This window comes from Bombus vosnesenskii, unplaced genomic scaffold (genome assembly GCF_011952255.1).
Source record: "Bombus vosnesenskii isolate JDL3184/JDL3185 unplaced genomic scaffold, Bvos_JDL3184-5_v1.1 scf7180000013316, whole genome shotgun sequence".
NCBI classification, from domain to species: Eukaryota; Metazoa; Arthropoda; class Insecta; order Hymenoptera; family Apidae; genus Bombus; species Bombus vosnesenskii.
In genome coordinates, this window is record NW_022882962.1 from 3706866 (window position 1) to 3717270 (window position 10405).

At 40.3% G+C, this 10405-nt stretch overlaps 1 protein-coding gene across 1 annotated transcript in view; it reads left to right on the top strand.

Moving 5' to 3' along the window:
• LOC117235517 overlaps positions 1-9959 on the top strand; it is a 144610-nt gene extending 134651 nt beyond the window's left edge. Inside the window, exons 15-16 of the mRNA XM_033497625.1 lie at positions 8339-8381; positions 9514-9959. Of these exons, the coding sequence (XP_033353516.1) occupies positions 8339-8381; positions 9514-9515 (45 nt within the window). The 3' untranslated portion in view covers positions 9516-9959. The remainder of the gene's footprint in view (positions 1-8338; positions 8382-9513) is intronic.
• The last annotated feature ends 446 nt before the right edge of the window (positions 9960-10405 follow it).

Here is a 10405-nt window from a genome sequence, read left to right on the forward strand (position 1 = left end):
CCAAGGGTGCGCGTATCCATCTCCAACTCAATATATCACGATTCAAACTCCTCGATCTTCGTTCAACCTAGTCCGTGTTACCTTTTGATTAATTGATTCGCCCTCAACTTTGCTTCAGGTTAACCTAGAATTTTTTGAGTTCCTGCTAATAACTAATAGTTATCTTGGTTTGAAAGAAAAATTACACATTGAAAGTATCGTTAATTTCAAGGTAATATAGGGAGATTGACTCTAAAAGGCTCTTCCCGTGGAGAAAAGAAAATCCTTTTCATCGAATGATACAATTCATTAAATGATACAACAATTAGTAATTTTCTACTCCAGTGTTCGATTGTATTTCAAATTGATTTCTACAAAAAAGAAAGATACCCTTCTTGATTATATCACTTTTCTAGTAAACCGATGATATAACACCAACGGTAGCGTAACACAGTGATCACGATGAAAATTACATTTCCCTGTTCCCTTGAACCTTCTTTCATCATGTACTGCGACACAGCGAACCGAATGGCTGTTGCACGATAATCCGTGCCGCCATTAACCAGGACATTCACGGCACGCGTATCCATTATCGCGTACACGGACGTCTGCACGAACGTAACAATGGACTTGGGCCTTGTACCAGTCGGAGCAGAGTTAAACAGGATCGTTGGAAAGCCAATTTACAATGAAGAGTAGAATGGGGATTTTTTTGTTTCCCCTTCCTCCCTTTTTTTTTTATTTTTTGTAACGTAGCATCAAATTTTCGATATTTGAATCGAGTGCAAATATTTGATCCGTAGTCGAAGAATCGAAGTATATGGAATGGCGGGTGGTGAAACAATTTGGACGATTGTTATGTGATAGGAATGTGAGGTAGAAATATAGGCTGGCTTACGAAAAAATGGTTTGGTTGTTTGCTAAAATTAGTGATTGATAGTATGGATTCCAACGGTATCGATTCCATAGTCAAGGTAATTTCGATGGTACAGAGTACTCTGACTCGATATTGTTGTAATGAATATATTACTTTGCGTCCGCCGTATCGCACATAAAACGTAATATAATGGATATAGCAGAGAAAAATAAAAATTTTGTTGAAACGATTTTGTAACGCGCAATGGGATTTTCTCTGTTACAGAGAAACGTTAACTTGCAATTTCGTGCGATTTCATTTATCAAACGTTGCGGAAGACTATTCAGTGATTATACAGGCGCGTCTATCTTCAGCGAATAAATTCGAAATTTTTCCAAACGATTCTTCTCCTGCTCGATTCGAATGGCGGGAAATTTAAAAATATCTAGTTCGTCTGGATAAAAACGTTGTTCTTGGAAGAGTGTAGACCGGGCCACGATGCAACCTGCTGCGTCTGTAATTACATCGCTGAACCGATATACGGATGGTCATGTACGCGGTAATGGATACACGAACTACAGTTGTCTGGGATAATGGCGCCGCGTATACGAACCTAGCAAAACGACGATACGCCACGTACAGCGGATAAAGTCTGCGGTCGACACACTGAAAAATTCATCCGCGGAATCGGAAACGTTCTCCCGCTCTGAGCGCGGGAATAATTCAACGCTTGTGACGGAGCGTCAGACTGAACCGAGGTATTCACGTTTCACGTTTTATTTCGACGGTGTCGCGAAGGTTTTGCGCCCCCTAGGACGAGGTTTGATTTGAAGGCGATGAAGTGTTCCGACGGTACGTATGAGGATTAAAAAAGAATATGATTAATCATAGAGATGCTGGTACAAATACCTTCATAGATGTAATTAGGAATATCGGACAAATTTTAGGTAACGTCTTACGTGTGATGACTCGCGAAAATATTCGAGTAATTGTTATAGAAAACTTTTATGTATATACGTTCATATCGTGTATGTTATATAAAATATTTTGAAATCTCACTGACATGATAAAATATATCTCTGAAAAATAAATTTGTATCAAATAAATCGAACTTTTTATGTGCGCTTTTAGATTTGTTTCAAACTTTACCAATATATTAGGTTGTCCGGAAGGTTCTTTTGTTTTATGAGGAAATAATAGACGCACAATGTTTTTTGTTTTATATTATTTCGCCGAATTACGTACGATCCATTTTGTTCTGTTGAGCGCGAAACACCGAGACATTTCACAGACTTTGTTTCTTGGCACTGTTGTAAAAGATCACGTTTGTGAAAGCATCGTGATATCATCGTGATAGTCAAGCCTCGTTATAGCGTTAATAGAATTTACAAACATAATATAATCATAAAAGGGTTCTATAAGCGTTTGAATGCTTTTATGAGCAACTGTGTTTCTCACGACGTTAAACAAAATGTCAAAGGAGTTTCGCAAGTTGAATAAAATTTCGACGTTGACGTAATCGAGCAGCAGCGAACATTTTCTATTAGATACAAAATCCTGTGACAATGTTACAGATCGTTCGCCGTCATTCGTTCAACAGTGAGAAATTTAGCAAACTAATCAACATTTTTCCACAAAGTGGAACGTAACATCGATCGCAATTCTAATTCGATTTCCCTTGCTGTTCGCAAACAATTGTCAAGACCTCATTCGTGTTCCCCGTGAAGTTGTTAACCGCACGTCGAGCGCTGTCGTTTCGCGAAGTTTCGACCAGACACCATTACCCGCAACAAGCGCGGCTCACAGATCCATTACCACGCACGGGAGTATCTGCGTGTCTCTAGGAAACAGCTTCAATCTTGCTCGCTAATTACTTCGAATTGCAGATGCGTCCGTGATGGACACCTTCGTCCCTTCCTCTTCCCCAGGCACATCGTCAGCTCGCGTTACTCTGAATGTATATTACCTAGTTTACCTTAGATCAACGATTTCTTATTTCATGTATGTAAGAGTATCTTCCTCTGTTCCCATAAACCAGTAGCTTCTTTTACTTCTTGCAATTAAGATAGATTTTATGAAGCTTCCGCGAATAAGTTATTCTAATTGACCTCTCTTCGCTTCACTCTCTATCAATTTCCTAATTTCATTACGTAAATTATTAATTAAGATAACACGAGTAACGGTACGTTCCAGGGTAAATTAAAAAAAAAAAACAGTGTTCTTAACATAATCTTATTTGTGTAACTTTCAGTTCGCGCAGTTAACCAGTTGTATAGCTTATTACCAATCTTGTCGTCTGACAAAGTCCAGTTCCTCGTCCACCAAGGGCAGTTCGCAATTATACGAGTACGATAAATCGTCCGATTCGCAGCCTGTCGTCGAAGAACAAAACACTCACGTGCAACAATAAGACCGATGCACTCTGGAGAACCATTGAACGCCGCCTTCGCGGATATTAGTTCCGGATTTTATTATCGGACGGAAGTAGTCGGCTGAAGTCGCGCTGGGAATTCGATAAGACGAAAGGCGGCTCGTAAGCGATACAGAAATACGACAGGAACGTGAGACGGAATCGCCAACACCGAGTCGGTATGTGCACACGAGACGATACAGGTCACGTAGTAGCCGCTAGCTAAGCAATCGATTACGAAAGGGAGTAAAAGTAATTGCTTTATAGTTCGTGGGCTTAGCTTCGCGACCGGCAATCGTGTTTCCGCCTCCGGGTTGGAAATTGTTCCGCGTGGAGCAATCGGTGCTGAGCTATCGCCCTTCGATCCAACATCTCGATGTAGGTGTTAGGTGTTTTAATTGAGGTGAAGAACTTTCGGCAGTTTAATTGGGAATTTGAATAGGAAATTGGTTGATTAGGGGATTCGAGAAATTACAATTATAATGGTGAAAGAGGTTTGTAGGATTCCTCTGCTATATCCCTCGGATTGTTTTTCACGCAAATATGAACTTTTTCAGGAGAATACAAAAGACGATTTCTCGTTTGAAACTTGCGCTGGAATTTCACTAAAAATCTTCTCATCGATCGAAACAAAGGCAAGACCGGATAAAAATTCGAAGATCGTAACAGAGTGGAGTCTTTTGATAAGCGTTATCTGTAGATTACGCATTCCGATACTTCTTGTTGAATTTTACTTCGATGATCGAAGCCTTTCTGCGTTTTAATTACGCGCCGAACAAAATACACAATGCGATTGAAACTGCCTATTGAATTGCCTCGATGATCGATCGTTCGATCTTTGCCATCTTTTTTCCGCGAGGGATAGCAAACTCCCGGCAACCCGATTAACGAAACTGAAAACGAAACAAGAGTAGCAAGTACGTGAAACGACTTATTCGGAATCACATTGATCGACCGGTCGAGTAATTCGAGCCATGTTTGCAGAAACATGGATTTTTACGTCGTCTTCCTAAAAAGGAACACGAACGATCGTCTCGCTCAAAAAGGATACGAATCGTACGATCTATCATTCGACCGTCCTCGATTCGATCGACGTCGTTCCTCCTCGTTTCTTCCTTCGACTCGTAACGAACGATATATTTTGTTCGTTTTTTCTTTTTTCTTTTTTTCTCTCGCATGGGAAGGTGAATTTTTCAGCGAACTTTTCCGTCAATTCGATTTAACGCTGTTCAATCGAGCTGGCTGATCGCGACGGAACTGTATAATAGAATGGGAGTAATTTGTTTGAGCGTGATGGATCCGATTAATGTCGGGTGTTAACTCGTTTTTCTCGCCCTCCCTCCCGTTTGTTTAAGTTTTCACGGTGTTACCTCGCGATCACGAAATTCAATTTCACGCCTGTTCTTTTCCACCTTTTGTGCAGCCAAGCTTGGAAATGTCATTTCCGTTTCTTTCTACGTGCTTGTTTAAGGTTCTTTCGGCGAGAAGAAAATGTTTGAGATATTAAGGAAGTCGATAAATACTTTAGATAAAGCTTAACGGAGAAAATATACGCGGAACTGGGCGAAGCAAATATTATTTAGAAAATTTGCACGAGATTGTAACGAACAATACGATGGAAGAGCTTCTTGAAAAATACGCCCATAAAAAAAGTTGGTGCGTTAAAATGAGTAAATCACATCGGAAGTTCTTTAGTCTTGATCTTTTTAATATTAGTTACCTTTGAACTGACGATTACGGTTCAACCATTTGACTAGAGAATACACTCAATATTCATTGCATTTACACATGCGACCTTTATAAAAAAAAAAGCTCCCCAATTTTGTTTTTTTTTCCTCCTTCTATGAAAAGAATTAGTTATATAAAGTATCCACTTATCTTCTTCGAATATTATAATATCACGTTAAATACCGCAGAATAGTAGAAAAAGCATAATTTCTACCATTATTACCTACTATTTGAGTGGCCGTCCGTTTATGGCGCGGACAGGCCCATTCCCTTCTTTAGGAAGTTCCGAATTACATGTCCTCCCCGCTGTAAACCTGATGACTTCGAGGTAAGGTAAAAAACCCCGGAAAAGGACCAACCGGAAGGGCACGATGGACAGACGAAACCCAACGGCTGGTAGGGAGAATCAGCAACGTAAGAGGACAGTTCATCATCAGACATCGTATTGTGGGGGTGTAATACTTCACTCCCAACAAGATCTTACCACCGCCGTGTTCCTAACATCACACTTTGCGTATACAACAAATGCAAATACAGTGCTGGATTACTCTAATACTCGATCTATCAAAACACCTTCATCTTGAACGTTAATTCATCCAAGGTACGCGAAATCAACCGATCGGTTTGACCTGACCAGTTGTTCTTTAATCGATAATTCGCAACATTATCTAACTCAAACACATTTTCATAACCCCAAGAACCATCTAGCTCCCTCTACCCTTTGACCTAACACATTTCCCATCTCCAAAGACACATTCGCCAACTTTTATCCCTAAAAGCGTCACATATATCTTCATTGACGCGTCACTATTCTTCCACTCGCCTTTCCACCCAAAAAGCATCCACTATATAGAGCTCCACCAAGCAACCCTCCGAATTTCCATCGTTTATCCACGCAAACACGTTATTTGGCAAGGACGACGTAATTCGATGTCCAGAAAATAAATTCCACCTTGGTAGGTGAAATTTTCGGCGTAGTTCTCTGACCACGGAAAGCCGGGTTTAGTTTTAGAAATTCGAGTCGACAGCGGTTCGCCGACTAAGAGCACGGTCATTGGATTAGCTGGTATGCGTCGATGCGATTAATTTCGACGGCGAAAACGACGTGGATCTTTTCAATTTTGATTCGGCGTCTTCCTCTCGCATCCGTTGCAATCACACCACACAGTTACCCTGCGGTAAGAGCGATGGCTGGAAATTCGCAGAATTTATGTCTGTAATTTGTCAAGCGGTCGAATGACTCCATCCTATAAATAGTTTTCTTTTGGAAAAATCATTTTCAATGGTGATTTACTCGGTGATGGACGATGCTTGTGGAAATACAATTGCTTGCAACGGACAATGGCTGTGAAAATGAAATTTCTCGCAACGAGTTTCTGGAATTAAGCTTCTTTGGATTATTCTTCGTCTTTCATTTAATTTAAGACGGATAAATTTGTTCGAAGATCTTAAAGGGGTTGCTTATGAAATAAGGCTGATTATGGCTCGAAGGAGTTCGTTGTAAGCTAACAGAGAACTGCGAGGATAATTTTCCTAAGATTAGGAACTTCGCTTTACAAGCCAGATTTAACGTAATAACTCGAGTCTTTCTCTAACTTTATTCTCAAAATAGCACGACGACCTTTCTCGTCTACGTTCTGATAAGATGAACGATGTAAATGTTGATTCACTTTTCGATTTTCGTTACGTTCCAACAAATTATCTTTCCGAACATCTTTCCGCCGAAATTACTAAAATACAATTCCACGAAATTCACTTTATAACCGCACTAAAGCTGTAAAAGAATAGGAGAATAAAAAAAAGGTAGAGAGCAGGAAATTCGAAGCGTGTTCAAATGCCCAAAGCCGTGGGATTAAATGCGAAAACGAGATCCACTGTACCGTGCACGATCACGGCAATCAATCGGGGCACCGCGTTCGATAACCCCTTTAAATATCGATCAGCGTTCGAAACAACGTTTGGTCCGTCGATTCACGAAATTGCCGTCGTCTCTGACCCCCCGTTCCATAATTTACGCCCGGCCCATCGTTTATTTTTCCCCTCAGCCAGGGGTTTCGCGAACGGGGTCTCGATTTCCATTTTAAATCGGACCGCTCTTCCGGCGCGGCCGAAAATTTCGCGATGCCTCGCCACGTCGCATCGTCTGACACACAGCCCCCTCCAACGTTCCATGGAAATTTTCGTTTCGGGGAGGGTGGTTCTCCGATACGACGCGACCAGAATTGAAACGATCGAAACTGCACTCGTGAGGATCGTTACTCCCTCGAGTACCACGGTCTTCTCTTCTCTGGCGCGCCAGAGATCGCGCGCCGGCTTTGAATACAGAGAAGGATCATCGGAATTGATTGGTGAAACGAGTGAGTGACGCCTTCGTTTGAAATCGAATCGCCAGAAATGCTGCGGTAGCAAGAGAGGTCTTCGACGAAGATGGTCCCTTCCGAGTGAATTTCGCAGAATCGAAGATTTCAAAATCGAAAATGTGTGGAATTAGACGAGAATTTCGTGAAATGTGCGAGACAATTTTGTAAAATGAACGAAAGAATTTTGTATGATTTTTTATGAATGTAACACGATTATATGACCTACGGGAAGATTTTGCGAAACGAATGATACAATTTTGTACCATTTTCGTGTATTTGCTCACACGGATCAAGAGAATATTTTAAAGCGAACGGGGAAATTTTAAATAGCATCCTGCGAATATACGTTACGTGGATTATGAGAAAATTCTGTAGTATACGTGGAAAATTGCTAGCGATGTGATTAACTGCGGATGTGAATAACGAGTAATTATCTGTTTCCACGGAGAATGAGGAGTGGCGCCAATGTTTAGTTTAAGAAGAAAGTATAAGGAATTTTATGAAGGAGGTATGCTGCATTTTGGTATACTGGTGTCCAGATGTAATAAGTAGTTTTATGTTACACGAGCATTTACTTGCTTTTAAAGGATATCTTAAAAGCTACTTTGTAAAACAACATTAAAAGGACGGTGCATAGGTGGTAAGGAAAAGAAACCATTTTCTAACTGAATAAAAGGAACAAGAGAAAGATGAGGGAGAAAGGAAAACAAATCGTTTTGTAACGTTATATGGAAAATATGTATACGCGCAAATAATATTCATATTTCACAGACATTTCCGTGATCATATTTCAACCAGAATAGCTAATATTCATGATCCACAAATGTTGGTAATTAAATTTTAATACAAGAATATTTATCCTTCATAAATATTCCACTTAATAATCGATTTAATACAAGCTGCATCTGCATCGTGATACGCGTATCGTAAAACGATTCATAAATGGAACAACAGATGCAACTACCGAAATATCAAGATAACGAAACCGTATTCTTGTCGTTTCAGGTTGACCTACCACGCCAAGACGCCACACCGCATACCCCATATTGTGAGTATTTATCCGAACCATAGTTCTCTAATTAATTCTATCCTCGTAGTCACGCACATTGCACGCGTGTTCGGTGAAAATAATTTCCGCGAGAATTCGTGAACGAAAGTCGGGATCGAGGTACGTGGAAGAAGTTCTCATCTTGCAGGGAACGAGAAATCTAACTGCACTCCCTTAATTTTTAATCTTCATCCGCTTAATCCGCTGCCTGATACGGAACCGAGCTCAAAGAACTCGCCCCTCCATCGTCAGGTTAAATATCGAGTTTCCACGAGCCGCGATATTAATCTAATACCTTTTGACTCGGGTGGAACAAAAGGGGTTCGCGATTTTGACATAGAAACGCGAGAAACTTTGCCCAAAGAATGATTAATATTAGATCACGGAGCGTACTTTCAATCTTGATTCTCAGATAGAGAACTTGTCTTTAATGGCGATCGTGCGGAGTTGCCTCTCGGAATTAATCACGGGCAAAATGGTCTAAATTGTTTCGAATATACGTGCTCTGTCGGTTATAACTGCGAACTATGAACCGAAGTGATGTAATTTTCGTTCGGGCAAACTCTTTTCCGATACGAAAGCGCTGGTGTTTGTTCGCTTGTTTGGAAATCTTTACGCGAGGAACAATAACGGTGATTGAATTCGTAGGAACTTGGATTGCATTGGAACAAAACTTTGATTTATAATGTGAAAATAGGTTCGACGTTTTCAGATTTTTACAATATAAATTAAGTTTTATTTCATCTACGCATAACTCGGATAAAATGTACGTTAATGCGTTAAGAAACTCGTGATTCTATCAGCGAAGCCTGGTTTTATTTGATCCAAAATGGTACTGTCTCGTCGTCTATGATATTAATGGCGATTCTACGCGTAACATGTTTTATGAAAGGATACGAATCTGCGTTGATGATAAATAATAATAACTTCAAGAATTGAAACTCACTCACACGTTAGTGAGTCTTGAATTGAAAGCTTCATACGTTAAGAACTCGCTATCTGACTAGATATTTCTGTAGAATCAATTGTGTCTATTTGCTGGCTACAGAACAAAAGGGCATGATATTAATTAAAGCATTGGAAATTCCGGATATATAACAAAGGGTTCGTAAATCTGCCATTAATTGCATAGAGGATCGTCCTTTGCGAAATGGCCGAGAGTGGAGTGAAAATGGCGAACAGCAGCATCTGTGCAACGCGGCAAATCCGCAGGCAAGAAAACTGGCTTAATCCTCTTACGTCCGCTGCTCTGTCGCGGAAAAATGGCGTTTCCCGGCTGACCTTAAACCCGACAGAAACACGAGCAAGGGCTCTCGCTCCCTGCGAAAGAGAGAGAGAGAGAGGAAATCACAGCTCGCTCGTGCTAGAAAAGTCTCTGCTAGCTATTTGCCAGCGAATCATCGTTAAGAAGATTTTTCTGCCGTTCGAGAAAATGAAACGAAATTGAACTCTATTCATTTGGTCCCCAACCATCTCTAGCAGCCGTTCTTTTTTAATTAAACACCGATAGCGAAGAAATAGAAAAGATTCTCTAAACCATCCTCGATGCTTTCGAGTTTTGTTGCCTCATGCACAAAACAAATATCATGATCATTATTTTCAATTATGAAACTAAACAGGCGTGAACGATATAGTTTAAGGCCCATAGAAGAAACACACAGAACAGTTACATTTTTCAAATTTCATAGAGATACAATTTTGAAACAAAATCGTATTCTTCGCTACGTTGTCGATCGATTTTACGTCAGCAATTTGTCAAATTTTTATTTCATTTTGGTCAATATTAAATGCATGTGTACATTTGCTAATTTCTCGAACAAGTGTACAAACATTTTCGCGTGCATTAAAGTGCATTAAAATTCGACTCGCATATTCAACGATCCACGCGATTGCTCGTCGAATCTTTCTTCATCGAATCGATGAGAAAACTTGTTAGAGCGCTCGTGTATGTCGTCGTTACATAATTACGAGTAGCCGTGATGGCTTATAATCAAGGTCTGTTTGCCAAAAGCGGCCTTGGTAAG